Source organism: Artibeus jamaicensis, unplaced genomic scaffold (genome assembly GCF_021234435.1).
Source record: "Artibeus jamaicensis isolate MK-2021 breed Jamaican fruit bat unplaced genomic scaffold, CSHL_Jam_final contig_447, whole genome shotgun sequence".
Lineage (NCBI taxonomy): Eukaryota > Metazoa > Chordata > Mammalia > Chiroptera > Phyllostomidae > Artibeus > Artibeus jamaicensis.
The window spans coordinates 3,152,177-3,179,883 of NW_026521834.1; the positions used below are offsets into that span (position 1 = coordinate 3,152,177).

Sequence of the window (27,707 nt, forward strand, 5' to 3'; positions counted from 1 at the left end):
CCAATGTACGCACAGTGAAAGGCCCGGGAACCTTGGAATTCAGTGAAGAATTCCAGGACCCTGTAAGAGCCACGGAACCTGGTGGGCGTTTCCTGGAGACAGGCAAACATTTGGTCTCAGCAGCCATGCCCGCTGTCCTGAAGGATGCCGCGCGCCCTTTGGGAGCAGAGGAGCCAAGCATGGCACGGGCAGTGGTCGGCAGTCTGGGGGGCTTCACCCTGGGCTTGTCCTTGGCCACAGCCTATGGGCTCCTGGAACTGCTGGTGGAAGGGCACAGCCCCTGGGGCTGCCTGGTGGGCACGCTAACTTTGGCTGCCTTCCTCAGCCTGGGCATGGGGTTCTCTCGCCAGGTCCGGGTCACTGTCCTCCTGCTGCTGCCCCAGGCCTTCTCCAGTGAGCTTGGGATCCGATGGGAAGGGCAGGTCCTGGGACAGGGGTTGGGGCTGGATGAACGGTGAGGGGGGGAAGAGGGAAGGAAACACTCTGAAGGCTTCTATAAGGGCCTTGGATGTGCTCCATGTGCAAGGCCGGGGTCTTGGTTCTCATGAAGCTGCCCTCACAGAGCAGGGCCGGACACTGATGTTGGTGGCTGCTTTCGGCTTGGTGCTGCAAGGGCCTTGTGCCAACACCCTGCGTAACTTCACCCAAGCCAGTGAGGCCGTGGCCTGTGGGGCAGAGCTGGCCCTCAACCAGACTGCTGAAATGCTGGAGCGAGCTAAGCAGCCCCTTGTCAGTAAGGCCTCCCATGTCCCCAGTGTCCTCCTTGCCCTGTGTGTTCTAGGGTCCTTTAGCTATATTCCTCTCTGCTGGTACCGGGCCCTGACCTCAAAGTGCCCAATTAGACCCTCCCCCCCATCTGTGCTCTCTGGCCTCCTCCAGTGCCAGGTTAGCTGCCTCCCAGACGAAACATCCAGTCTTCCCACCACCCAGGGGCAGCCCCAATCCATTCCCTCCACTCTCTTCCCTAATGGGAAGAACTAGCCCCTAGAGGAGGAGACTCCACAGTGCCCCTGCCTCCTGCCTCTCAGGTGCCCTGAACAAGATTAAAGCCATTGCCCGAAAGGCCAAAGAGGTGGCTGACCGGGTTCGCAAGTTCTTTCAGTCCATCATGGATGGTGTGAAGCATGTGGGTCAGTACATGAACGTATCCATTTTGGGTGGGTGGGGGGTCAAAATTCACCCCATCTCTCTACCCTCACCCTTCTCCAGGACTTCTCAGGCCCTGCCCGCGTGCACGCTAACTAGTCCCTAATGATACAGCACAGCCTGGCCCCTGACCATAGGCCCCTCCGGCTCTGGGCACTATCCTGGTGGTCCCCACCACCCTGACAAGATGCTGCAGGTCTCTAGCCCTGGGTACCAGCCCCGCAGCTGTCCCCAGCCAGGGCCCTGCGCAATGTGTGGTACTGGCTCCTGCATATTGGAGATGTGTGCAACTCAGAGCTGGGCAACCCTTACTTGAAATGTGCACGGGTCTTCGATGATGCCAAGGATAGCTGCATGAAGGTCATACCACAAGCCTACCACCTGTGTTATGTGCTCATGCCCTTCAAACTGGTGCTCTGTGGACTTGCCAGCGGTGAGAGAGCTAGGGGCTCACTGGCAGGATTGGGGGCCAGCAAATGTAGGGGTCGATAGGGAGGGTGGGCCCAGGGGACCAATAGGGGGTGATAAATATGGGGCCAATAAGAATGCTAGCCCAGCAGAGGGTAGGAGGAAGATGGCGAGAAACCAATGTGGGAAGGTAGGATCATATGGAGAAGTCAAAAAGTTTTGAGGCAAAGTTTTTGAGGCCAGTAGAAAAAGCAAAAGGTTGAGAGGGCACTGTGAGAACAAGCACCCTGGAAGTAGGAGAGGCAGGCTGCATCTCTCCGCCCTCTTGACATTCACTCTCTGGCTCTCAGTGGTCCAGGTGTTCTGCATCATCCCCAAGTACATCCAACCCTTCTTGCGCAAGATCGTAGGCACCCGTAAGTGTCCCTTCTGAGCTCTGTTGCATGCAGTGCCCCTGGGAGGTCTCCCTCCTCCTCATCCTGGTGTGGCGACTGCCAGCCTGAGAGTGCTCCCAGTCCGTGGATGAGAATGCAAGAGTAGGAAAGGTCCTCCAGAGGTTGCCTCGGCCCATGTCTTTGCTATGCAGATTAGGAAATTGAGACCCAGGGAAGGGGAGGTGCCTCATCAAAGCTTGACTGTACAGTAGAAGGAGAACCAGGGCCTCCTGCCCTTGGGCAGGTCATTGTGGAGATGGATGGCTGGTTCTGAACATGCAGTGCAAGGGCAGAGCTTGCGGAGTCTCTGTCCTTTCCCCAGTCCACCGCAGGTCCAAACCCTGGGAGCTCCTGGCTGGTCTGTGGGCTGTGTGGCCCCTGGGTGTGCCAGTCTCCTCCCAACTGTCCTTGCTCACATCTCTGATGACCTGTTGGCTCCAGCTGTGCAGAAGTTGATTAACCGGGTGCGTCAAGAGTTTGAGTTCAACGTGACAGCCACCCACTACTTCTCTGTGGATCTCAATGCCTCTCGGAGCCTGTCCCAGGTCGCTCTGGACCTCCAGGAAGCTGTCAGCGTAAAGCTGTACCGTTTCCGAGAGGCCCTGGCTCTGATGGGCTACACCACACCTCTGCTGCTTGTGTTTCTCTACCTCCAGTGAGGCGCTGGCGGAGTAGGGTGTGGGGGCAGGAAGCCAGGCTGCTGGGACTGGGTCATCCCCATGGCAGCCTGGGAGGCTGGAGTTTCCCGGTCCGGGGGTGGGGAGGCTGGTGTCCTGTGGGTTCGGTCAGGGGTGCCGAGGAGCCTCACTTGTGCTCCGCCAGAGCCCTGTTCTACCGGTACTGTTACCTGCACTGGGACAGTTATGACAACATCTACATCACCAGCCGATTCCTGCACATGGAGGCCGTCCGCTCTGCGGCAGGACTGCCCACAGTGCTGCCACTCAGTGCCCACGAGGCCAGACACTACATCCAGCCAGGTGAGGACCTTCAGAACTGGGCTTCCCCCAACCCCACTGCCCTGACCTTAAACCCCACGCGCAGGCTGAGCCTGAGGGAGGACCAGAGTGGAGAGAGACGACCAGAGTGAAGGCAATGTCAGGCAGGGGGAAGACATGGCCCTCAGTGTGAAAGGGGGAAGTAGGGCCCCTAATAGCACGCAGACAGAGAAGGGGCAGAAGATGCTTCTGGGATCGCCTAGATGTCAGGACAGAAGGAAGGAGAGGTAGGGAGTAGATATAGAGGCAGAAAGTGAGGTTGGGAAAGCTTTGGGGGTGGGCAGGAAGTATGAATGTGGCAATATGGAGGAGATGCGGCTTGTGGGGGGCTGTCTGAGGTGGCGGGGGTCAGGCATGAGGATCAGGGGTGCTGCAGGAGGCAGGTTTCCTGGGGCCTGGAAACGAACACAGGCCCAGGTGCACATGCTGGGCCTCTACCTCTAGCCACAGAGGCCCGGCCCTTGAACAGCGTTTCCTACCCTGCCTGGGCCCCCACAGCCACATACCTTCCAGATGAGCGTGCAGGTCCCAGCGTGATCAAGGGCAGGGGAGAGACCCCTTCCGGGTCTGGCTCTGCTGGGTGAGGGAGCATCCTCCTGACCAATCTTTCCCCGCCCAGGCTCCATCTTCATGTCCCGGTGGGAGCAGATTCTTTACCTCCTGGCACTCTTTCGCCTTATTCGGCACCTCCTCCTCGTGCTGCTCCTGGTCTTCCTGGACTATGCCGTCTTCTGGGTGCTGGACCTGGCCCGGCACCAGCTGCAGGGGGAGATCGTGGCCCGCAGTGAGCACCTAAACCTCCCCACCCCGCCACAGCCCCCTGGCCTGCTCCTGCATCCTCCACCTTCCCAGTCCTGGAGGTTTGCCTGAATGTCCCCACCCCCACCCCTGTCACTGTTACTTACCAGCCTCTGACTTTACACTTCTTCCAGTTCTGGCCTCTGCTTGATGAGCTCTATGTCCAGGTCAAAGTCACACCATAACAGAGAAGTTAAAGTCACATGCTGTAGAGTCAGATGGCCTGAGTTCAAATCCCAGCTCTGCCCTTTACCAGATAGTGACCTTGAGCAAGCTGTTTAACTTCCCAGAGCCTCAGCTTTTCATCTGAACAATGGGATAATGATGGCAGCAAATGATCTCACTCACTGGGAGGAGTAGACGAGATGGAGTGTGTTGCCTGCCTGGCAGGCCATTGACTGAGGGTGCCAAAAACCATAGAATATGATTCATTTAATCCTGTGTGCTAGAAGACCAACAGCAAAAGTAAAAACCACCCCCGTCAATAAAGCACTTAGTGTGTGCCTGATACACAGCCAGTGTTTAACAAACGCTTTAAATCAGATGCTTCGGGGCATCCCTAGGGGCGTGGACTCACCTGACCATCAAGGCAATCTCGGATCTGGTGGCCTGGGCAGGCAGACCAGGCGCCAGTTCGCCCAGCTCTGCCCCACGGAACCAGTCCCGGGTGCCACTCCCCGGTGGAGGGCACCGAGCCACCCTCAGACCCGCACTGCCCCCCTCTCCGCCTCCAGAAGGTATGGCCTCTCCCGTACGGTGGAGCGGCAGCTGCCACAGAGCGCCTCACACGGCGTCCCTATGCCAGGCCCTGTGTTAGTGTCCATAACTGTGGAAGGCAATGGTTATGCTGGGAAGATTTATCGTGACCTGGTGTCAGCATTTGACGTCCTGCAGCACGGCAACGTCACAGTCTTGTCTCGGCGCTGCCTCCTGCGTCCCTCAGAACCCAACACCGCTGGTTATGTACTTATTGGTAAGTACTTATTGGGGGCGTACACACCCCTGAGGGCTCTGGGGAGACAGACCCCACTCAGAATGTGAGGGGAGCAAGCTGGTGAGGGTGCGTGTGGCTGGCGCCTGCGCAGCCTTGGCTGCTGTACCCACTGTGCCCTCAGGCATCATGTACGGCCTGTGCTTCTTCATCACCCTGTTCGGAAGCTACTTCAGTCGGCTGCGGCCTGTCATCTGTGCTTCCTACTATCCGTCCCGGGAGCAGGTGAGAGGCCCCTCCCCAGGGGGCTGAGCTCGTGGCTGCTGTTTTGATTTGGGGAAGATTTGAGCCTCCTCTGGTTGAACACCAAAGCAAATGACCCAGACGGAAGATCTCCAGATGCTAGGTGGTGGGAGAAATAGAGCCCCGGGAGCAGGGCCTCCTGAGGCCGACCGCTGGCCTCCATTGTGAGCGAAGGACTGTTAAAGCCGTGGGGGAAGGGACCGTGTCGGCATGTGGGGGTATGAGTGGAAACTCACCATTTGCTCATTCGTTTACTGTAGGCCAGTCCCTGTGCTGGCCCGGGGATGTGAAGGTGACCCAGACGCAGCTGGGGGCTCACAGTCTCCAGGCAGGCCAGATAGCAAACAAGTGTTCTTATTAAGGAATGAATGAAGTGCCGTGGGAACCCAGGAGAGGGAACGGGTAACCACCTAGGGGGTCTGGAAGGCTTCCCAGAGCAGGGGCTTTTGAGCCAAGCCCAGAGGGACTCAGGAGTTGGGCAGAAGGCAAAGGCAGGGAGTGGGGATTGGTGCAGAGGGCACGCCGGGCAGATGCAACAGCGTAAAGGGGACCCTGCCCTGGCCTGCCCTCCACCAGCTGAGGACCTCCTACCTCTACAACGTCCTGCTGAGCCGCAGAACCAGCCTGCTGGCTAACTTGAACCGGGCGGCGAGGCGGCGGGCAGCCGACCAGGGCCACATGAGTGCCCTCCAGGTCCTGGCCAGACGGTGAGCCCACGGTCCTTCCTCACAGGGGTGGGGCACGAGGGGACAGAAAAGAGCCAGGAGTCGGAACAGATCACCACCCTTCCTAAGTGTCCAGGGCTTTGGTTGAAGGGGAGGCCCACTCCATGCCGTTCTCGCACAGAGAGGGATGACTTTTCTTAGAGGTGGGGAGGAATGGAGGAGGAGGACCAGAAATGGGGAGGTTGTTACCACAGTCAGAAGGACGAAGGTTAGACTGCAGGAAGGCCTGCCCTGGGCTTAGAGGTGGATGGTTAGGCTGGCCGGGCTGGCCTGCTGAGGGTCCGGCACCCCTCTCCTCAGGTGCTTCTGTCTGGCTCCATTTATCAACCACGTTTGGCGGCACCAGGCCTACTGCCTCGGCTGCGGACAGCTCCAGGATGAGGGGGGCTCAGAGAACTTTGTGTCGTGCAGTACCCCTGCCTGCCGAGGTGAGATTCCTGGGCAGTTGCCTCTTCCTGCCTTTGCATACAACGATCAGCTGTGGCCCTTCATTTGGGGACTTCTCCTATACCACACCTTTCATATCTTTCCCTATGCATGTTCTTTTCATTTACATAGAACCCTCAAGTAGTTCACTCTCTCCACGCTTGCCTTAATTCTCCCATGTGCAGGCAGAGTTTATATGCAGGTGGCGTTGCAGCAATGCCTTAGGTGCAACACTTGACAAAGATGTTTCTCCAGGGGCAGGGGCAGGGGCAGGGGGGGGGGGAGAGCCAGGGAGCACAGTGGGTGAGGGTGGGTCAGCTCAGGTGAGCCTCCCCTCCTGCCCGCTCCAGGTCTCTTCTGCCCTACCTGCTTCCGCCTCCTGGACAATACCTGCTCCGTGTGCGCATCTCCCCTCTCCTACCAGGGAGAACTGGACCTGGAGCTGTGAGTCCCCAGAGACATGGTGTGGCTGGAGTCTGTGGGGGCAGCTACCCTTCCCCCAGGACCTCTTGGGGCACTGAGATGGGAGTCTTCTTCAGGGACTCCAGTGATGAGGAAGGTCCCCGGCTGTGGCTGGCCGCAGCTCGAAGAAAGGGCCCTGCGCAGGAGGAGTTACTGCGGCAACGGCTCCAAGAAGCGCTGGGCAGGACCTTCTCATCGGAGTCCAGTTCTGAGCCCAGGTGAGCAGAGAGCGGCAGCGGGGGCTCGGCAGGCCTCAGCATGTTCTGCCACATCTGCAAAGGGCTCCTTGGGTGCCCGGCCCTCTGCTAGAGCAAGAGACAGAGATGAAAAGAGGAGAGGGCTGGAGGTTTGCTGGGTGTTTGCTCTGTGTTAGCACCCCACCCCCGGGAGGAGCCCACTGAATGGGGTGGGGGGACAAATTAGATAGATGAATGACAACAGTGTGGAGAGTGCCCCATTCAACAAGGGCAGCAGGCACTGGGCAGGACAGAGGTGAGAACAACCAATTTGGAATGGAGGTATGTTAATGAAGGCTTCAGAGGAGAGGTGAATAAAGGTGGGATTGGGGGCAACCTGGTGTTTTTTCAGGCTGAGGGGCAGAGAAGAGCTCGCTGGGATGGGGGCCTGTGCCAGTCTGGAGAGCATAAGACACTTAGGAGGAGGGTGTGTGAGTGTCTGGGTGGAGGCCTCAGAGAATGTTGAGAGGTGAGGCTGGAAGTCAAAATGGGGAAAGAGGGGAGAAGGCAAGACTTGCCATCTGAAGATCCTTGGTCAGAAAGTGACATGTTCATAATCTGGCTTTTAAGACAAAAAGCCGAGAAGGCAGAGAGGAGGCTGTCTTAGTTTAGGAGCAGCCAGCAGTGGCCTCGGGGCCAAGGTGCTGAGAGTACCTGGGAATTTATGCCTGGGACCGGGCAGGTGCTAGGGAGAGAGAAGGGCCCAGTTCAAGACCTTGAAGTATCTTAGGGAAATCGACTGGAGGTGCCCAGGAGACCACTGGAAAAGGGCAGGGCCCTGGGGCAGAGGTGTGTTTTGGGGGCTGCTGACTTAGAGACTGGAAGGGGAGGAAGAGCTCTAGATCATTCTGGCAGAGAGCATGGCAGGAGAGGACAGGGGGCAGGGCCAGAAGTCCAAGGGGTTCAATCCCAAAACAAGAAGAGATTGAGGCTCAAGAATATAAGAGAACCAAGCATATTGAGTGCTGTGAGATTATCCAGTAGGATGAGGACTGAAGACCAGCCACTGAATTCGGTGGTCGAGAGATCACTGGAGTGGCCAGGGGAACATTTTCCATGGCACCGGCAAGGCCCACCTGGATCGCACTGGTGTGAGGGGTGACTGGTACAGAGGAAGGCCCACACCGCATGCAAGGCTCTACATCATTGTTGCAAGAAGTTTGAGAATATATTTTTAAAGATCATTGTATTTAAAAAAGGAACCTTGATGGTGAAGAGAAAGGAGATAGCTTCACATGGCAAGGGAGTAGCTTAAAGGCGACCCAGCACTAAAGGATTTTTCTTTATCCAAGGATAAGGAGACCTAGTATTTAGGGAAAAAGAGAGCACTGGAGGGGGCTCCCAGAAAGATGGAGACAGGAGCCAGGCGGACGGGGCGGCCTCAGTTAGGGCGTGCTTGCCCCGGGCTGGCGGGGAGAGGCGCGTTCCTCTGAGCAGAGTGAAGTAAGCTCGTCTGGTGGCCTCGATTTTCTCCAGGAAGTAGGAGGCCAGGGTGTCTGCTGAGAGAATAAAGCAAGGGTTGGGAGTGGAATAGAGGTTTCAAGGTGGTGGAAAGTGAAATACCTGCTTTGGGGAGTGTGCAGAGAAGCTGAGAGGGAACATTAAGGGTTTCCAGATAGTGTTACAGGCCCACATGGTGCTGAAAACCATGACCTGTGATGACTGAGTGGTGTGCTCAGTGATGCATGTTTTCAGGCAGACGTGGTGGTCATGCACAGGATTCAAGGGTTGGAAGCTTTTTCTTGGTGGGTCAGGGGAAGGACACACAGCAAGAGAACTGAAATCTCTTCAGTGAGAGTGTCTGAGATGACTGGCCTTGGGGAAGAGAAGGGCTTGAGAACCAGGGGGAGTCCAAGATCTACATCAGGATGCGCTCGAGCAGGGGCATTGGCCAGGAGGGGTGGAGAGAGTGAGCCACAGCTAGGGAAGAAATATGGAATAATTCCAGTGAGTGGCCAAAGGTGAGGGCATGCCTGAGTGGGAGCAGAGGTGAAGGTCATTAGGGCAGGAAGTCAAGGATCGAAAGGCCAAAGTTGGAGCAGTCCTCCAGTGAAGGGGCTGCTGGGCCACACGAGCAGCCAGTCTGAGAAGAGCACCCTGGGAAGGTGTGGCAGTGCATCTGGAAGGCCTGGGGAGACAGCCAAGCCCTAGTGGTGTGGCTGCCATGGCAGCCAGTGGCTTTGCAAAATGCCATTGGCCAGTGGGACTTGAGAGACAAACGGCTTCCACTTGGGAGGAATGTCCAGTGGGCACATTCCGTGCGAAGGGGGCTGGAAGTAAGTAGCAAGGAGAGGAGAGGTTGCAGGGGAAGACAGGCTTTATTTCTAGAGGCTCCAGAGGACTCACGGAAGTTAAAAGCTGAGTCGCCAGAGGGGGCAGCTTGAGCTTAAGCAGGTCATTACTTGTTATGCCCTCGGTAACATGTGACCTTGGGCAAGTCATTGCCCGCTGCTCCCTCAGCATCAGCCTGAAATCAGATGGCCACATCCACGGGCTGGTACGCCTGCAGGGCTGTGTGAGTGGCGGGGGCTGGTGTAAGACAGGAGGCAAATCTGAACACATGGGACAGGGGCAGGAATATACCTGTGAGAACAGTTGGTGACTGACTGAGCCACCCCCTTCCTTGCCTCACTAGTGACCTGGATGAGGAAAGGGGTCTTTGGCTGAGGAAGCACACACCACAGCCCCCACCTGGCAGAATTCCCAAGCCCTCTGAGCCACAGTGACCATGCCCACAGTCCTCTGTCCCCAAAGCAGCCCCTCCCCAGCTCTGGAATTCCAGGCTTTTCCAGGAGAGGCTCTTCCTCTCCTGATCCCTCCCACCTACCCCCAAAATAAAGGAACCAAAGGTGGACGATGTGAATCTTAAATTATTATTATTTCTTCCTGTCGCTTACACCAGAGGTGGGGGGTAGAGGAAAGGACGAGGGGGGGTTGCCTCCCCCGCTAAGGCACTGAGTGGAGAAGCCGCAAGGGGGGAGGGGGGAGGCCACACTGCCCTCATTCCATGGGGATAGGCCCCAAGTCTCCCCAACCCTGGGTTCCCCTATCACCTGAAATGCGAAGATGAGGCCCAGGGCAACCTGACCTCCCCCCACCCCAATATATTACATTATCACTTTTTAAATAGATACAGGGACTGGTCCCATTACCCCCCTTCCTGCGATCCCCTCCCATACTGGGGGTACCTGGGCAGCTGTGCAAATGGGCATGGGGGTACATGGAGGGAGAGCACCGGGCCCCTGAATCTGCCCCTTTTAAGGAGGGGGGGGGCCTCCAGGCCAGGGAGAGAAAATAGTGCAAGGCAGAGCCCAGGCTGCAATGAGAGTCCAGCACCCAGCGAGGAAGGGGAGGGGAACATACCCCCCCCAGCAGAATCGGGTAGTCCTAAAACTGGATTTCAACAAGACCCACAGAAGAGGTTATGTACACAAGGGGGCAGATTCAGTTTTAAAAGAGTGAGGACATTATTCCCTGCGACCCGAAGGGAGCCTGGCTGGCAAGGTGCTGGGAAAGGGATCCCCTTTCCACAGCTCCACAGCACTTTCCCAGTGGCCCAGCTGGAGTTATTTGCCTTGCCTTAGTAAGGGGGCCCGGCTCGCCAGTGGGTGGTTGAGGTGAGGAAGGCGGAGAACAGGCCAGCAGGGCCGCCAGATGGCGCCGGCTCGCCTGCGCTCCGCGAGGCTCTCCCAACCCCTCACCCGGTCCCACACCCCGCGCCGCGCCAGCCCGGGGGCGGCGTGAGTCAGGGGCGGCAGTGGCTTGCACCTGGGCGGGGAGGAGAGGGTAGGACGCAGACCGGCCCGCCCTGCCCTCTGGCCCCTGGGAGGGAGTGGCGGGAACAAGACATTCCCTGCCCGGGGACGCGGGAGGGGAGGGGAGCGCTGAGGAGAACAGCAGAGGAGCGCCCCCAGCTGGGCGGGGCCCCTCCCGCCGCCCCCAGGGGAGGGCGAGCCCATCTAGCCACCCCGCCCCTTCTTCTCCAGGACCCCATGACTCAGCGCTGGGAGGAGGGAAGAGGGGGACAGGGATGGCTCTTTCCTTACAGGTCCAGTTCCCCGGTCATTCAAGGTTCTACCTTGCTTCCCCCCACCTACCCTTCTTTTGCCGCCCCTCTTTGCATAATTCACTGCCAGGAAAAGGGAACAGAAACCAGGAAGGAGGGGTCTCAGAAGGGAGGGGCATCCTTCACCCCCCTTACACAGCCAAAGCCCCAAGGGGCGTGGGGGCAGGGCAAGGCTTTGGTCCCAAGCCCCCCACCCCCTAGAAACCCGCATAGCCGAAAAGGGACCCAACAAATCAGAAATACATTATTGCTTCTACTCCCCAGGCACAGCTGGGGACAAGGACCCCACCTTTACAATAGAGCTCTAAATATGTACATAATATATGGATCACTCCTTGGGAGATCACCCCAATCTGGAGAACCTTTGCCCCAAAACCTTCTCAGCCTGGAACTGGAATGAGGGTTCTGGGGAGAAGGGGCTGATTTCTGATGCCAGGGAGGCTCAGGGCTCTGACCCCAGCTCTGTCTGTCCCGCAGGCTCCCACTGCTTGGCATGGGCGCCCGGCAGGTGCTGCTCCAGCCTGGCCACTCATCCCTCTTTAAGAGGACTCCATGGCACCTTCTGCTGGAGGAGTTGTAGGTGCCCCCTCCTCCTCATCGTCATCAGGGGGCCCTGGGGTGGAGGCTGGTTGCCCAGTGGGAGCCGACTGCTCCCAGATTCGAGCCAGAGAGAGGCGTAAAGTGTCCAAGTGGCCATTGGAGAGGTCGAGACTAGCCGGGGAGGGGGTGGTGGCTGAGGGTGGTGGGTAGTGGGGCGGTGCATCGTCCTTGCGGCGGCGCCTGGTGCGCACCTCCAGGCAGTTCTGGCCCTTGAGGTGGCGCTGCAGGTGGTCCTCCTTGGCGAAAGCCTTGTGGCACAGGTGGCACTCATAGGGCCGGTCCCCTGTGTGCAGGTGCATGTGGTTCTTGAGGTCATAGCTGTGCAGGAAGCGGGCTGGGCAGTGCGGGCACGAGTACGGGCGCTCTCCAGTGTGCTTCCGCATGTGTATCTTCAGCTTGTCATTCCTGGCACACGCAGGGGTAAGGGGCAAGAGGGATGTTCAGAATGGGGTCCTTGGCTCATCCTGGCCAGATTCCCAGCCCTTGTCCCACTGCCATCCTCAACATCTGTCTCCTCGGTTACTGCCCCAGAACACCCTTGCTGATTTGTCCTCAGCTCAGCTGGGCCTAGCCCCCACCCACTCTGTCTCTAGCACAGCCTTCCTAGACACCAAATCTTTCATGCTTCAGACCCACCCCTCCTGACCCCTTTTTTCCTGGTCTTGCTGTCCTGGTCTCTCTCCTCACTCTGCTAACCTGTACCCACCAGACCCTCCGGGACCACCCACCTCCCCATCTCAGGTCTTGTAACTCCTCTCTCCATCTCCCATGACCTGGCCCTGCTGGGCCCCCTCTCCACTGGTGCTCACCGGGTAAAGCGGACTCCGCAGACCTCACAGGCGAAGGGCTTCTCGCCCGTGTGGGTCCTCATGTGGCGTGGCAGCTTGCCTGCCCCATGGATGATCTTGTGGCAGACGGGGCACTCCTGGGGCATCTGGGAACGGCGTTTGCGCACCAGTTTGTCTTGGCCGTCCAGGCCTGGTGCCAGGGCGTCCTGGTGCAGGGAACTTAGGTAGGCCATCAAGTCGGGGTCGATGGCATCCTCATCTGAGCCCAACTCCTCTGGGGACAGCGGGGGCCCGCTGACCTGCGGCAGCCTGTAGGCTGGGGGGTATACCAACTCCTCCTCCTCTTCCTCACCTTCATAAGGCTCATAGCTCAGAGACCCCTCATCGGGGGGTGAGGCATTCCCTGTGGGAGGGCTGTAGCTGTCTCCCAGACCACTGCTGCCCATTCTGCCTGCCGCCTCCTCCTCCTCGTAGGCCAAAGGATGGGTAGGTACTGCGGGCACTTCAGGTACTAGGTGGTTTGCCCGGGCCACCTTGGTCTGTAGGAAAGCTTTTCGGGGCTTGCGGCTACGGCGGGCAACAGGCCGAGGTGGTGGCGGTGGCGGCGGCGGCGGTGGTGGTAGGGGCACCTGTGGAGGGCTGTCTTCGCCGTTGGAAACTCCCGAGGCTGTGGCAGTGGCAAAGGCCTCCAGGTACTGGCGGGCTCTCTCACAGTCATCCTGGTCAGGGCTAGGAGCTTCCAGCCCACTGCCCTGCAAGATCTCCATGCAGGCGGCGATGACACAGGGGATCTCCAGCAGTTGGGCAGCCTGGAGCACTGCCGGCATGTTGGCGCTGCTGGTGGTCAGTGTAGCTGTATATGCAAACTCAAGCAGGGCACCCAGGGCCTCTGGCCCCACAAAATCTAGCTCACACACACCAGCTCCTGCTCCCCCAATGGCTGTCCCGCCCCCAGCCCCCATGACCGCTCCACCACCGCCCTCAGTGAAGAGCTTCTTGAAATAGTGGCTGCAAGCAGCTAGCACGGCCCGGTGGGTGCGGTATTCAAGGCCCTGCGTCCGGATGGTGAGGTCACATAGGTGGCCCAGCTGGCGCTGCTCATTGAGGCAGCTCAGGAGCTCGCTGCTGTGATCCGGGAATGGAATCCCGATCAGGTCGTCCTCAGGGCTCCCCATCTTCTCCTGCAGGGTCAAACAGAGGGAGAGGGTACTCAGCCCTGCAACAGGGTCCAAGGAAGGAACACCAGCGATGGCTAAGGCTTAGGATGCCAAATACTCTTGTAAGCCCTTCACCCTCATTTATTCTTCCACCATCCTCTGAAGTAATGATTACCATCCATTTCACAGAACAAGGCTAAGACAAGGGAAGTGACTTTCCAAGTTAAACAGGACAGGATTCAAAAGCAGGCAGAGGGCCCAGAGTTCGTGTTCCTCATCACTGTTCAGCCTCTGTAAGAGCAGGCACCCTGATCTCTGGCCCTTGCCTGGAGACCCATCTGCTTCGTTCTGCCCCATTCCCCATCCCTTGGAAGAAGCACTGGACTGGGAGAGAGGACGCCTGGATCCTTATTCAGGTTTCATGAAGAATTGGCTGAAGGACTCTGGATGGCTACAGCAGCCAGCCTCAGCCATCTGAAAAATGGGATAACGGTCTGTGATAGAACCTATCAGCTCAGAAAGAGGCTAATGAGACTCAGATTCATGCTGGACCAACGTTGCTGGTGGCACGTCAGGTGCTTTAACTCAAGTTATCTCCCTAAAGCACTTCTCGCACTGTAAAATATTACAGGCAAGAGAGGCAGCTTCCTAGCACCCTCTTCCTCCTCTTTCCCTTCCTCCACCGATAAAAATGCATCTCTCTCTCTATATTCCCTGTTCTAGAGGCCAAAAGGGAAACACAGCTCCTAGCATCCCATGTCCCCCCACACACATCCTTCCCTCCCCCACGGGGCCAAGGAGAAGCAGTGCTTTGCTGGGGTGTCGCTGGCGCGGGTGCTTCCTGCCCCCACACAGATAAGCATCACCCCCGCCCCTCCCCCACTGCCAATAGGCCAAGTTCCAGTCCCACCCCTTTCCACCTCTGCTGCTACCACCACCACCACCACCACCACCACCACCACCCCACCTCTCCCTTTCCATTCCTGGCCAGACAGGTGAGCCTCCCCAACTCCAGAGGGACATCTTCCAACCTCTCTGCTTTCCCCCACAAGGTATGGCCACAAAGGCAGAAAGCCGGCTGCCAGCAATCCCAAGGCCGGTGGAGGTAGGGGGATGGATAGTGGAGTGAGCCTGGCCTGCAGGGATGAGAGATTTGCTGCTACTGGCCGGCTGAATGAGCTTGGGAAAGTCGTTTCCCTTTGTGCTTCAGTCTTCTTAGTTGTACAAGTGGGTGAGAGTGGAAGCCCTAAGGGCTCAGCCCTTTAGCCTTGACATTCCGGTGAGTCTGGAGCAACTGGAGACAGAGCTGGGGCCTGGAAAGGGCTGGCTCTGCAGTCAGCCAGGCTGGCGTTTGAATCCTCACCCTGCGCTGAGTAGCTCTGTGACCTTAAACAAGTGATTTAATCTCTGAACCTCCTTCCTCATCTATAACATGGAATAATTCCAGCTGATTCCTAGGGTGGTAGTGACTAGGTTGAATGAGACCAAGTGTGGCACAGCGCCTGACCCAGAGTAGGGGCTCAGTGAGTTTTCTGGCCTTGGGAAGAAGCAGCAAGGCCTTCCCTGCGGGCAGATTCCACTGTACAGATGAACTTTGCTGGGAAAACCACTTGGAGACAGGTCTGCCTCCCTCCCTCAAATCACCCCCAGGGAGTCAGGTTACTACCAGTTACATGACCTTGGACAAGTCACTTCCTTTTCCCCAAGGAGGCCTGTTTCCTCAGCTGTAATATTAAAGACTGACCTAGATGATTTTCAGGACAAGTCCCACTGACATTTGGTTAGTGTCTTGTACGCCACTCCCAGTAGCTGCTCAGCCCTGGTCATCAATGGGTAAAGGCATTTTGGGATGGGGAGGGGGTGTTGGTGGAGTCGAGGGCCACACGTTTCCTCTTTAGGAAATAAGAACCGCATTGTCTGTGCCTTTCTCCCTGCCTGACACCCTCACGGCAACACCGAAACTCCTGCACCGAGGCCTTGAGTGAGCAGTACCCTGTATCTACCCTGGCTTGTAAGCCATACCTAAGTATCCTTAGAATAACCCACCCATTGCCACCTTAAAGTCCCCAAATCCCTTCTCTCCCTGGTGGCCAAGCAGTGTGGGAGCTCTCCCAGTTCCCTTTGGTTCTCCTGAATGTACATTATAAAATGCCGCAAGTTCAAGTGGCAAATGGCTCCTGGACTCTGGAACAAACAAAAAACCAGTGGGCAGCAGCAGCAGCAGCAGCAGCAGCAGTGGGCACCCTCCTGGGCCCGAGCAGATGCTCTCCCTCCAAAGGGGGGTGGGTGGGGCTGCCCTCACTGACCATTGGCCAGGAGCTGGACATCGAAGGCACAAGGCTTGCCCCATCCCCGTCCCTCCCTCCCTCCCCACCCCACCCATTCCTGTTGCTAAGCCTGCCTTTCTCCCACCCCAGGGCCGATCTCCATGGCAACTTGTTGTGGCAGGGGCCCTGAGTGGCTCACACTGCTGTCAGGTCAGAGACTCAGGCTAGTTCACCACACAACTCACAAGCACTTGGGCGAGGGTGGGTATTTAACCCCTTAGGTCCAACTCCAATGCCCACGGCTACCAGGTAGCAGTGAAGGTGGGGAGAGGCAGAGGACACACGTGGGAAGGGCGGGTGTTCATACAGTTCCGTAGCTTCTGGGAAACTCCCCCAGCCCTTACCCAGGGCTCTGGCACCCGTGCCAACTTAGGTGCCACCTGGAACTATATTGGTGCCAACCAGGCCAAGGGGGCACTCCTAGCCCCATCATCTGGAAGGGGTGGGTGGGGTAGAGGCCTCCCCTTTCTTTCTGCCAGGGTGGGGCACTAGTGCCAGGATGCCCACCCCACCTTGGGCACCCTTCCCACCTCTGCATCCCAGAAGGCCCAGCCCCCGGACGCCCCATGAGGGCGGTCCATCCCCACCCAGCCTGGCATGCCCCCTCTTGCTAAGACCTTGTGGGCATGGGTGTGTGTGGTGGTTGGGGGGGCAGCTATGCCAGGGCACCAGGCGAGGTCTGTTTGCCTGGTAGGGGGAAGAACAGGGGCCCCGCCCCATTCCCCCCCCCAGGCTCCCCTCACTGTCAGGCCTGCTAGACCGGCCAAGCCAGTGGGCAGCTCTCTTGAAACTGGGCCCTGAGTCAAGCCTGCCCCATCGTCGGTTGGTAGCGGGAGGACTTTGGGATGAGGAAGGTAGGATGAAGCGAAGGTGGGAGCCCCTGTCAACTACCCGGCAGTGCCCAAGGACGCCTGCCAGGGCGTGTCCACCACGGAGAACCAAAAGGTAGAGGGCAGTGGCCCTAGCTTGACAAGGAAAAGGAGGCTGGAACTCTTTCCAGGGCTGACCTCAGGCAGTGTCCAGTGCAGGGGGCACCGAGGCCAACACTGCTGGCTTGAGCCAGCTGAAGAGCCGGGATACGAGGCCCTGAACAGGGCAGCTGAGTAAAGCTGGCCCCCCTTTCCTACACCCTGGGGATTAGGGGAGTGAGGCTTAGTGTGGGGGGCAGCAGGCGGAACCAGGATTAGCAGTGGAGAAAATAGATATCGGCCTGAGACACAGGCACACCGAGCACCCCTCCTCAGGCTCCAAGGCGTCCCCCACCCCCCCCAGGCTCCGCCAGGGAGCCTGAGAACAGCTTGGCCAGGTTTCTCCAGGTGCAGCAACTCGGGGTGAGGGAGCATGGGGACCAGGCTGTGACATCCTCCTGTCAGGGGTGATGGAGAGACCTGGGCCTCTTCCTGGTGCCATGGCACCTTGGCCAGCCACCCCTCCCCCCACTTCTTTCTCCATGCTATCCCTCCACTCCCACCCCAACTCTAGCCTCAGGTTCTCTTCCTGTTTTTCTGGAACTAAGTTTGCACGAAGGCAGGGCTTTGGCCTGTGGCTGGATCAGAGGGCTGGGGAAACAGGACAGCCGGTCCAAAGTCCTCAGGGACCCAGGAACCCTAGTTCCCCAGCCTCTCCCACCCCTCAGGGCCTCTGGGACCCAGGGGCTGAAGCCATCTGGGCAGCCTGGTCGGGAAGGCGGGGTGAAGGGCTGAGGCCACTGCCCCGGTGTGCTGAAGGGCTTCGAAGGCCAGGCACTCTGCCTAGGGATGACCAGGCGGTTACAGAGCCCTCCGCTCCCCATTCTAGCCCCTCCAAAGTGAGTGCATGACTTCCCCATCCCCCATATGCCGCTTCCCCCTCCTAACCTCACCACCCCCAGCACTCACACTTCCTGGGGGCCTAGGCGGGGAAGAGAGACCGCAAGCCGCGAAGGGGGAAGGAGGCAAGGGGAGGCAAGGCTGCTTCCCGGTGCTGTGGGGGTTAAGCCTCTCCTCCCTCAAAATCCCCAATTCCTGGTGCTTCGACTCCTGACATTAGGGAGACCTCAGCGTTTCCCCACATTTTCTTTCCTGTGACACCAGCCCTGGCCCTCAGCCTGCATCAGGGAACTATGATGGAGAGAAAAGATGGCGGAGAAAAAGTGATGGAGAGAAAAGAATGGGGGCACCTCTCTCTTTTCCAGTCTTCTCCCCCTTTATCTTGGGGAACCCCTGCCCATCAACCATTCTCCATTCTTGGTCCCTTTTCTTGGCTTCCTCATCTGTCCCCTTAGTGCCTTCTCTGACCCTTGTCCCCTCTCCGCCACTCATCCTCGGCTTTCCTTCCTTTGGCCGTTGCCTGGCTCCTGCCTCCTCTTCCACATCTGTGTCTGGAGTCCTCCTAGAAACCATCTCTGCCTCTTCTTTTCCCTTCCAGTTCTCTCTTTCAGGTCTCTCCCACTTTCTCCAGTTTGCCCTACTCCAAGGATATTTGCTCTTCTTCCCAGGCAGACTCATTGTAGAGAGGGGCAGAGGAACTAAATCAAGGAGCTTGCTTGCCGCTGCCAAGGCCTGGCCTAGCCATGGGGTGGCCACATCCAGGGCACCTGCATCTCCCTTCTGGATAAAGCACAGGACCAAAATTTGGGGGCCAGTCAAGGAGGATGGGTGGAGGGGGTACAGTGAAAGCGGATGTGTGGGGTGGGGTGGGAGGGCAGCCTAGGCCTCTCTGCCCGTCAGAGTTTCCAGCCCTGAAGCTGCTGGACTTTCCCCAGAAGGCGCCCACCCTGAGCCAGGCCACTGTGCACTAGGGTAGACCTCGGCCATCAGGGACCCCAGCAGGGTCTGCCTGAGAGTGCCAGCTCCTCTTACGGCCTGAGGAGATGGCACAAGGTGCCAGGGTCTGCCCTGTGCCCACCCCCTCCCCCCAGCCTAGTGTCTCTGGCTGGGTAACTGAGCCGGCTGGTAACCCCACACCCGCCAAGCCGACAGCAGAAACCTGAGCCCCCCAGCCCCAGAGGACACCCCAGCTCGATCCCCGGAGCCCGGCTCCCTGCCAGCCTGTGCAGCCTCCTGTCCTGGCCCAGCACTCCCGCGGCTCCTGCAGGCCCCACTTCTGCTCCCCTGTCCTCTGGGGTCTGTCCCTAAGACGCTGAAGCCCCCCCCCACCCCCGTACTTCGTACTCCACCTCCTTAGAGCCTCAGCTCCCTAAACTCCCCAGAGAAGTCTGGACACCCTCTTCCTAGCTTCTTTTTCAGTCCCTCTCTGACCCTTGTCCAAGTCTAGGCCTTCAAGCCTCCCCTAGGGCCTGACCTTCCAAGGCAGAAGCCTACTCACCTGAACGCCGAGGGGCCTTGCCGGCAACCGACTCCTCTGGCCCCTGGGGGGCAGCTTGGGAGGGGTGAAGGAGGGCCAGGCTGGGGGGTAGGTAGGGTGGCTGTTCCCCGCTCCAGCTCCCTCCTTCAAAGGGGCCGCCCACGACCTGGTCCAGCCCCTCCCCCCTACAGCCTTAACCCTCGGGGTGCTATCCCCCTCCCCCCAGCTTGGAGGGAGGGGTTACCAGAGGGCTGGTAGTGTGGAAGATGGCCTAGAGTCTCTGCCTGTGGTGCCCGAAGCCCCAGCTGTACCTACCCCGGCCTGTCCTTAGTCCTAAAAGGGGAAAAAGGTGAGCGGGAGGAAAGGTAGGAGCTAGGACAGTCCAGGAGGACAGAGGTGAGGAGGAGCAGTGGGAGAGGCTGCTGGAGGTGGGACTGGGGAGAAGGAAGAAGGGAGGGGAGGGGACAGGAGGCGGCAGTGGCCAGAAGAGGGAGGAGGGGAACCTTGGACAGTCAGTGCCAACGGTGACAGGTGCCCAGGTCCCAGCCCCTCAGGGCATGTGGTGCGACAGGGGACCACAAGGAGGCCCTCCAGACCCCAGCAGACCTCTCAGCCCCCTTGGGAGCTGGCCGCATTTTCCCCACCCTATACTGGGCCGGGGCCCTTAGGGGCTGGGCAAGGCAGCACCCCGCCCTCCCCATGCCTCACCCCAAACCCACTCACATACCACAGTTCTTTGCTCTGGCGCCAGCCCCTGCCAACCAGGCCAGGGGGCAGCACTTGTGCCAGCCCCCAATGGCCAAGGGGATCAGGGGGACAGAACTGGCCTGAGGGGGTGGGCAGATGGGGGGAGCTGTGGGCACCGAAAGAGGAAGAAGCCGAGAGGGGGCATCTGCTGGGAAGCACGCCGAGCCCCACCCCTTGCGCAAGCAAAGCTGCTGCCACCCTGGCCGGCTGGGTGGGACCCGCCTGGGCCTGAGGGGCAATGCAGGAGGGCTCTGAGCCCAGAGATGGGTGGGCCACAAAGTCCCACTTCAGCAACTTCAGGGAGCTCTTATTCCTGGAGTGAGTGGTACCCTAGTGCGCCCCCCCAAACTCTAGGCCATCCCAAATCCTGCTGGTCTGGGAGAAACCACACAAATGCCCCCCAAAATATCCCTTCCCCTTTCCCCCCAACAGCTGCTGGCTCCATGCCGCTGGCCTGCTGCCCCTCACCAGCTCCCGTCCCGGTTGGCACCTACCCACCAGGATGCTGGCAGTCGTGCCCTCTCTCCCTCCTACCCCCCTGCTCCCAGTGCCCCATGCCAACTGTGGGCCTAGGGTGGGGGAGGGTCACCCCTGTGCTTTGGTGCCAGCCAGGCGGGCCTAGGCCCCTAGGTCCTGCAGATAAGGCCCAAGACCCTGTTTTCAAGCCATCTCCTCAAGGGGCAGCATGTGGGGCAGGGTCTGTACAAAGACAGCCCAGGGGCTGTGGTCGGCCTCGTGAACAGTTATTAGAGGCTCCCCTCCCCAGGGCAGGGCCCAGTGTCTTTCCCTGCCACCAGGCGCCAGCCTCCCAGCATTGCCCTGCCCGAGCATTTGCTTGGGCACCAAGGTCTCTGTGATTCCCGAAAGCCTCAATGCCAGAAGGCCGAGAGGGAACGGGGTGGGGCTGCTGTCTGCCCTTTGATCCCCATAAAGGAGGGAACAAGCCTAGAGGGCAGGGGACAGAGAAGGAGTCCATGGGGCCCCTCGATTTCACCCCTGCCAGGGGCAGCAGGGCAGGGTGTGGGGATCCCTTGGGTGGGGCCCTAAGGTGACAGTGGGTAGCATGCCTCAGCATGTGAGCTGGATGTCAATCATGGGCACCTGGTGTCACAGGGGAATAGGATGACAAGAACCAGGGTGGGGGTGGGGGATGGATGCAGAGGGTACCCATGATCCAATTCATCCCAGTTCTAGTTCTAGCTTTTACTCCCATGCAGAAACATTTCCAGACTTAAATATTTCCAAATCAAGAGACCAAAGACTACAACTCCCAGTATGCACTACAATTGCTTTGCATGTACCTTGGGAGTTGTAGTTCCCTTGAGAAGCCGTGTGCTTGCTGTTCTCTTCCCAGAGCCTTACTGATTGGGTGGGGAGGGCAGAGCAGAGAATCTGGTCACAAATCTCCATGGGGATTATGTTTAGAAGAGGTAACAGGCTAGGAGGCCCATGGTTCGGGGAGAGGACCCCTGCTCCCAGGCAAAGGGGGGAGGAAAGGAGGAAGGAAGGAAGAGAGGATGTCTGTTGAAAGGGGCATAAGGGTGGGGAGGAGTGGGGGGGGCAGTGGAAACAGGAAGGAAACCAAAGCCAGAGACATGAGGTCTAAAGCAAGGGCCTGGTGGAGTCCCCCTCGGAGGCCTGGCAGGGACTGGGAAGGCATTTCCCCCTGCCATTCTGGTGGCCTGGGGAAGCATAAGAGGAATTAGTGACATAGAGTGATAGCAAAATGGTGTGTGTAGGGGGGGTGGCCACTGGTTCAGTCTGCCTGCTACCAGCCCGCTTTCGTTTGGGGCACCCTAACCCTTGGGTCTGGCACAGGTATCTTCTGTCCGGGGAGTTCTGAAGGCTGACCTCATTCTGGCATGCAGGCCGGCAGAGGAAGAGGCTGGGGGAGATGGGGGCCAGGCCTGAAGGGGCTTCACTGGAGTGAAATATGTGTGGGGTCGGGCCCAGGTGCGAAGTCAAGGAATTATGCTGGCAAATGAGGGCACTATCCTCTAGGGCAGGGACCATGGCACCCGGGAGGCTTCATCAGAGAGCTGAGATGCCAAGGCCGCCGACCTTTCACCCACCTCAGGCTGTGGGGCAGAATGGAGAGGGCAGTTCTCTGGTCCCCCTGCTGTATTTGCCAAGGGGAGCTTCCCCTCGCGCAAGGAAGCCTGTGAATGTTAAAGGTGGGAACTCAGGGCCAGGTGGCAGCTGGGTGCCTTTCCTTAGTGGGAGTGGAGGTCAGAAGTGGTAGAGGCTCTGCTTTGAGGCCGCTGTGCTTGGGCTCCCCAAGACTCTAGGACAGATGTTACAGGCCCGGCCAAGACCTGAGTCTGGCTGGGTGGTGGGGTCTTTCTTGATCCTCTGAAGCCCTTGATGGTGGACCACAGTAGTCCTAACCCCTTCCCCTCAGTCCCCCAGGCCTGCTTTAGTGCCTGGCCGCCTGTGTGTTGGCAGGACTGGGGGGGGGGGGGGGCGGGCCGAGAGGCAACTTCAAACTGTCCGGGCAAAACGTCAAGTTTACTCACGAGTTTACTCAGCAGAAGGAGGGGGAAGAGGCCAGGGCAGGCGCACCCCATGCCAGGGTCCTGTCTGTCTCCACCTTCCTCCCTCACCCTCCTCTTCAGTCCTAGGCCAAAGCAGGCACGGGCCACAAGGCCCGGTGGCAGAGCAGTCCTGACTCTCAGAAGGTCAGGGAACCAAGCGGGCCAGAGGCAGGAAGCCCTGAATCAGGCCCAGAGGCTTCTTTTAGAGGGCAGTGCCCTGCCTGGAGTCCATTCACTACCCATCTTGGGCCTCGGCCTTGGGCCAGAACTGGGTCTTTCAGCCAAGAAGAAGGAGGCAGTACCAGGCCAGGCCTCTTCTATCTCAAGAGTCCCCTAGGCAGTGACTTCTGACCCCACATGCTCAGTCCTTGGCTGTGCCTCAGGCAGCATAATGCCATCGGGGCTGCCACAGAATTAGAGGCTGCTTTTCTTCAGCCTTGGCTTGGAATGGGGGGCTAGCACCCTGTCTGACCTACTTCCCTTTCCTCTCCACCTGCTTTTGTTCTCTGCTTCTCTCCCCCAGCCTTCACTGTCCCTTCAGGGGCACTTCGGCCCCCATGCCTGCTGGGCCCTCCTCCCCCATCCTTCCCCAGGGTGCCAAGTGCAAGCACACAAAGGGCCCGATGGTGCATTGTTAGCCCAGCCCCCGCTGCCCGCCGCGCCCTCCTGGGGCGGGCACTAGGCCAAAGAGGAGCTGGGGGCCCTGAGTGCCAGGGGCACCACAGGGAAGGGAGAAGAGGTCAGCACCTGTCCCAGACACTGGGGCGCACATCAGCCAGAACTCAGTAGTGATGGGAGTGCTCCATTAGAGCAGGCCTCTCTCCTTGACACCTGAGCCTAGTGGGCACTGCCTTCTTTCTTCCCCAGAGCCCCTCTGTGTTGGCATTAACCCTTTCCTGACCCTCTCGCTAAGGCTGGGGGGGGGGTGGTACCCAAGGGAGGGGACAGTGTCTGGGGGTGCCAGTAGGCCGCATCGTGCCCACAGCAACCATGTAACAGAGGCACGCTGGGGAAGCTGGGGTCCCGGGGGCCGGGGACAGGAGGCAGTGACAGAGATTTCTTCTTGTTTCATCAGCTGCTCCAGAGGGAGCCCCCTGCCCTTCTTCCCAGGCACCACTGAGAAGGAACACTAACTACCTCCCAAGCTCAGTTACAAATATGTCCCTCCCCAGACCAGAACGACTCTCCATGTGCCCACTCTCCCCTCCCAACCTGATGCCCACTCCATGCCAGCTCTCCCAGCAGTGCCAGGCAGGTACAGGGGTGACCAAACCAGTTGGTGTGTGTGGGGGAGCACAAGGCAACCCCATAATCCTCCAGGCCTCACCCCCCCCCACACACACACACACATCCTCAGGGAACAGAGAGTTCCCGTCCTGGTTTAACCCATCACTGCCCAATCTGGCTGCCCCTGCCCCTGATAAACTGTTTCCCTCCTTAAGGAGTAAGTTGGGGGAAGGGGAAATAGCTGCGCTGACTCATTCCCATTCTCAGCTGCAGCTAAGGGTCTCTAAGGCATTAGGGTGGGGGTCAATTCAAGAACGCCCTCCACCTGGCCCGGAAGCCAGGACAGCCTGCTGGTCTCCCCCACTCTCCAGCACCCACTTCCGGTGTCCCAAACTAGGTCAGCAGTGCTCGTTTCCTGTGGGTCAGCTAGCACCAGCGCCTCTGCCCCTCCCCTGCTCCGGACCCAGGCTCCCCGCCCCCCCACAGGGCGCCCCGAGGTCTCACCACGTCTCAGCCGCCCTTTGATACCTGGGGGTTGTGCGGGCGGGGGGCAGGGGACCCGCCCTCTCTCCAAACACCAGCGGGGCCGGGGCGCCTGGGCAGGCACGTGTCCGGGCACAACCCGCTGCCCACGCCGCTCCCCCACTCCCGCCAACCCTCCCCCCCTCTAGCCGGGACACGTCGCTTGCTGACTTGGGGTGGGGTGAGAGGAAAGAAAGCTGGAATTGGAAAACAGCGTCCCCCAACTCCTTTGAATGGCAGCCCTCTCCCAGTAGCGCTTACTGCAGGCTCTACAATACAGTAGCGACCCCCATTCTGGGTAGGGGCAGGTGCGCCGGAGCCGGTGGGGGTGCGAGTGGCAGGCAGAATCCTTCCTAGTCACCCACCCTCACCCTTGGGTTCTAGGGCATGAGCTGGCTTTGAAAAGGTGGCGGCGAGACTAGGGCCTGAGGAAGGGAGTAAAATTGAGGGACGGCGGAGAGAGGGGTTGCTCTGTGTCGCTCAGAGGTTGCCGCTGAGCCCCACTACCGGAGAGAGCGCGGCTCTGGAGGCGCAAGAAACCGAATAGTCTAGCTGGTAACTTTCCCCCCGGCCGCGACTCCTCCTGCGCTCCCCCCACCCGCCTTGAAACTGGCTTGGGTCCAACCCACAGCGCCAGGGGGCGCGGGGGGGTGGGGTGGGGAGCGCGTTGTCCTAGTTAGAGTCCGACAGCGTTTCCATTTCCTCAACTCAGTGGGGTCGGGGGTCTACCCCTGAAGTCACGAAGGAGACCGGGGGAGCGCTCGGCGCCGCCTGGCCCTCTCGGCATCCCGGAGCCGCCAGTCTGCCTGATCCCTGAAGTGCAGAGAAAGTTTCTGGGGACCCTCTGCCCCGGGTTGGGAGCGGCCGCAGTTCCTTCTCTACCTTTCCTCCCAGTTAAAATCAATTCCAAAGAGCCGGGATATTGGGAAGGCACTGGGAAGGGGAGTGGTGGGAACCTAGTCTGCATGCATGTGTGTGTGGGGGTCCTACTTACAGGACGGACGAAGGGCACTGCGGTACTCTGGGGTCTGGAGGACCCCGAGGCTGGAGTCCAAAGTGGGGTACACTTACCTCTCTGCCGTTGGGTCCGCTGGCTGGAGCTGCTGAGGCACAGTGTGTGGGGAGAAGCGTGTCCCCCGCCAGGCCCGGGGGCTTGGGGCCCTGCTCCGGTCCTGGTCAGAAGGCCGCGGTCAGTCGCTCGCCGCTCTCTGCTGGGGGGCTCCTCCTCCGCAGCCCTCTGCCTCCTCCTGCCGCCCGCCCCCCTCTCGGCCGCGAGAACCGTACATTCACCTGGCTCCCACCCGCCCCCCCCTCAGGGCCCGCCTCACCTGTCCTGCTGTCTCACCTGTCCTCCTGCTTGCTTTCCCCCCATCCCTCCCCTCCCTCCCCCCGCCCCCTGCCACCCCCCAAACTCCCCCCTCAACCCTTAGCAACACCCTCTGTCACTTCCTGGTTTTTCACCCGCCCCCCCAGGTCCCCCTCCCTCCACCCAATAAGGACATAAACTTCAACCCCTTGGTCCAGCCAGTCCCGGCCGGGCGCAGATGGGTCCCTCCCTCCTTTTTCGCTCCCTTCGTCCAAGCTCTTACTTTGCTCTGCGAGGCTTTCCTACCCTCCTCTTTCCCCACCCTCTTTCCTTCTCTCTCTTTTTCCCTTCACCTGCCGCGGGAGTCCCTCCCCACCCCCCACCCCGCCTCGTGTCTTTCAGTCTGTCTGTCTTGTCTCTCTCCCCTTCTCTCTTCTCTAGCCCCTATCTCTCTCCTCTAGCCCCCATCTCCTGCAGTCCACCTTAACTCGAGCTCCGCCCCGGACCCCTATCCAGCCCTCCGCCGCGGCTCCTCCCAGCTCCGGGCACTCCTCCTCCCCGTCTGTCCATTGGCCTTAACACCTGCCCATCTCGACTGGGTCCTGCCTTGCGTTCTGCTAGGGCCGGGAGGGAGCGGAGGGGCTGGCCTGAAAGCTGGAGGAGGGGGAGGGGGAGGGGGTAGTGTCCGCAGCGGCCGGAGAACTGAACACCCCCCATCAAGGGTTCCCATTTCTCCAAGAGGGGCTTCTGTAGGGTCAGCACTTCAGGAGGGAAGGGTACGAGAGATGAAAGATAGATAGGATAGGTGGGGGAGAGGCGGGGACTTAGGGGACTGAGGCGGGGGGTCCCGTGAGGGGCTATAATCAGGTCAGGGCCCCGGGAGGTAGGGGGAGGGGAGCCAGCAGGCCCTCGGCTCCAGCTCCTTTGCCCCATCCCACCCGCCTCAGAGGGAGCGGGGGAGTTGAGGTGCGAGCACCCTTCGTCCCTCCCCACGCGTGACGGCGCCCTGCGGGGAGGGATCGGCGCCCTGGGCAAGCAGCCTCTACACTCCAGCCGTTGCCGCTGCGGCCTTGGCATTGTCAGAGGGGAGGGGCCGGGACTGCAAAGGGGGAGGGGGAGGCGCGCTAGCTTCTGCTCCCCGCCTCCATCTCACAGGTTCCTGAAGTGGAGAAACTGAGTCTCGGGGAAGAATGGACTTTTTGATTGGGATAAGCTGAGAGCCAGATGGGGAGGAGAGCCTGGGTGTTTTAAGAGGTGTGGGTTTGGAGGGGATGAAGATACGAATTTCATTGCCTCCCCCCAACTGAGGAAGGTATCCTACGAGGGACGCTTCCAACTGGGCCTGCAGTGCTACATACCCCAAAGAGCCCCTCCCATTAGTGTAAAACTGAATCAAATTTGGACACTTCCAGCCAGGTTCTGCTACCCGCAGCCGAACTGGGTGGGACTCGCTTTCTCTTTCCCAACCCCCTCCGCAGGGGGGCTCCCTCCCTTTCCAGCAGGTGGCTCTGCGGGACACCAGCTCAACCTGTTGGACCACAATGGGCGGTGCCAGGGTGGCCCTGGCCCTCACCCGGGCTGACCCGGGATCCCCGAGCTGGGGGAGGGACGGAGTCCCGGTCCCTCCCTCTCTTCTCTCGGGCCGTGACTCAGCCTCGGGGCCGCTGCCCTGCGTCCCAGCCAGGGGCGGAAAGTGTGAGGTGCCCCTGAGGGCCCAGGCCAAACTAAACAGCCCCCCACCCCAGACATTATCTCACTAGAGAATTGGGGGGGGGGCTATAGGAAGGAGGGGGGTAGCAGCAGGCATGGGATGCTTCCGCTAGAGTAATCCGCTCCAGGTTTTCCTGTCATCCTTATCCCCCTTGTGTCCCAAGGTTGGTCACTACTCCGGGTTTTCTTCTTGGCCTCGCGGGTCGGATCTTGGTTGGAGAGGGCCCGGAGTGGGTAGAATCCAGGCCAGGGTTTTTCCCTCCCTTTTCCAGCCGTCGGGGTGCTGCTAGTCGGGAATGGCAGTGCCGAGGGGCAAGACAGTGGTGCCAGATGCACCAGTGAAATGGAGAGGGGGCTACTTCGCGGAAAAGGGGCATTGTTGAGGGAAAGGAGGGTGGACGAGTGCCCTACGGAGGGCAGAACCAGAGCCTCCAGGGGCAATAGAAGGGCAGGTGCCCTTCTTGGCACTAGACTTTAGGTACAAATGACAGAACAGTGCCCAATGCCTAAGGCTCTCCCTGTCATCTTTGGGGATAGCGTCCGACGTCTTGCTGGATCCAACTTGGGTATT

General features: G+C 59.5%; 2 protein-coding genes across 5 annotated transcripts; one reads left to right on the top strand and one right to left on the bottom strand.

Moving 5' to 3' along the window:
- The first annotated feature begins 125 nt into the window (after positions 1-125).
- On the top strand, positions 126-9,593 carry DCST2 (DC-STAMP domain containing 2). The gene is made up of 15 exons (XM_037162471.2): positions 126-393; positions 563-733; positions 1,029-1,130; positions 1,382-1,579; positions 1,905-1,970; positions 2,430-2,643; positions 2,811-2,968; positions 3,606-3,770; positions 4,590-4,757; positions 4,900-5,000; positions 5,595-5,725; positions 6,044-6,171; positions 6,520-6,613; positions 6,709-6,849; positions 9,503-9,593. The coding sequence occupies exons 1-15, from the start codon at positions 126-128 to the stop codon at positions 9,591-9,593; spliced, it is 2,196 nt and encodes a 731-aa protein (XP_037018366.2).
- A 133-nt stretch (positions 9,594-9,726) lies between these two features.
- On the bottom strand, positions 9,727-25,508 carry ZBTB7B (zinc finger and BTB domain containing 7B). 4 transcript variants are annotated; one of them, XM_037162448.2, is made up of 4 exons: positions 25,449-25,508; positions 25,192-25,292; positions 12,343-13,502; positions 9,727-11,938 (listed from the first exon to the last, which is right to left on the bottom strand). In XM_037162448.2, the coding sequence occupies exons 3-4, from the start codon at positions 13,494-13,496 to the stop codon at positions 11,473-11,475; spliced, it is 1,620 nt and encodes a 539-aa protein (XP_037018343.2). In that variant the 5' UTR covers positions 13,497-13,502; positions 25,192-25,292; positions 25,449-25,508; the 3' UTR covers positions 9,727-11,472. The 4 variants fall into 4 exon arrangements, with proteins under 4 accessions (XP_037018343.2, XP_037018345.2, XP_037018346.2 ...); XM_037162450.2 differs by having other exon boundaries at positions 25,466-25,498; XM_037162451.2 differs by lacking the exons at positions 25,192-25,292; positions 25,449-25,508 and adding an exon at positions 19,112-19,679.
- Between the last annotated feature and the right edge of the window lie 2,199 nt (positions 25,509-27,707).

Excerpts from the sequence above, each read along its gene's own strand:
- DCST2 (XM_037162471.2), top strand. The coding sequence starts at position 126 with ATGCCCGCTGTCCTGAAGGATGCCGCGCGCCCTTTGGGAGCAGAGGAG. Across the intron at positions 3,771-4,589 it reads GGGGGAGATCGTGGCCCGCA|GCCCTGTGTTAGTGTCCATA; the intron begins GTGAGCACCTAA and ends TCCCTATGCCAG. Across the intron at positions 5,726-6,043 it reads CTCCAGGTCCTGGCCAGACG|GTGCTTCTGTCTGGCTCCAT; the intron begins GTGAGCCCACGG and ends CCCTCTCCTCAG.
- ZBTB7B (XM_037162452.2), bottom strand. The coding sequence starts at position 17,167 with ATGTCACAGCCTGGTCCCCATGCTCCCTCACCCCGAGTTGCTGCACCT. Across the intron at positions 13,500-17,068 it reads CCTGGCGGAGCCTGGGGGGG|AAGATGGGGAGCCCTGAGGA; the intron begins GTGGGGGACGCC and ends ACCCTGCAGGAG. Across the intron at positions 11,939-12,342 it reads TGCGGAGTCCGCTTTACCCG|GAATGACAAGCTGAAGATAC; the intron begins GTGAGCACCAGT and ends TGCGTGTGCCAG.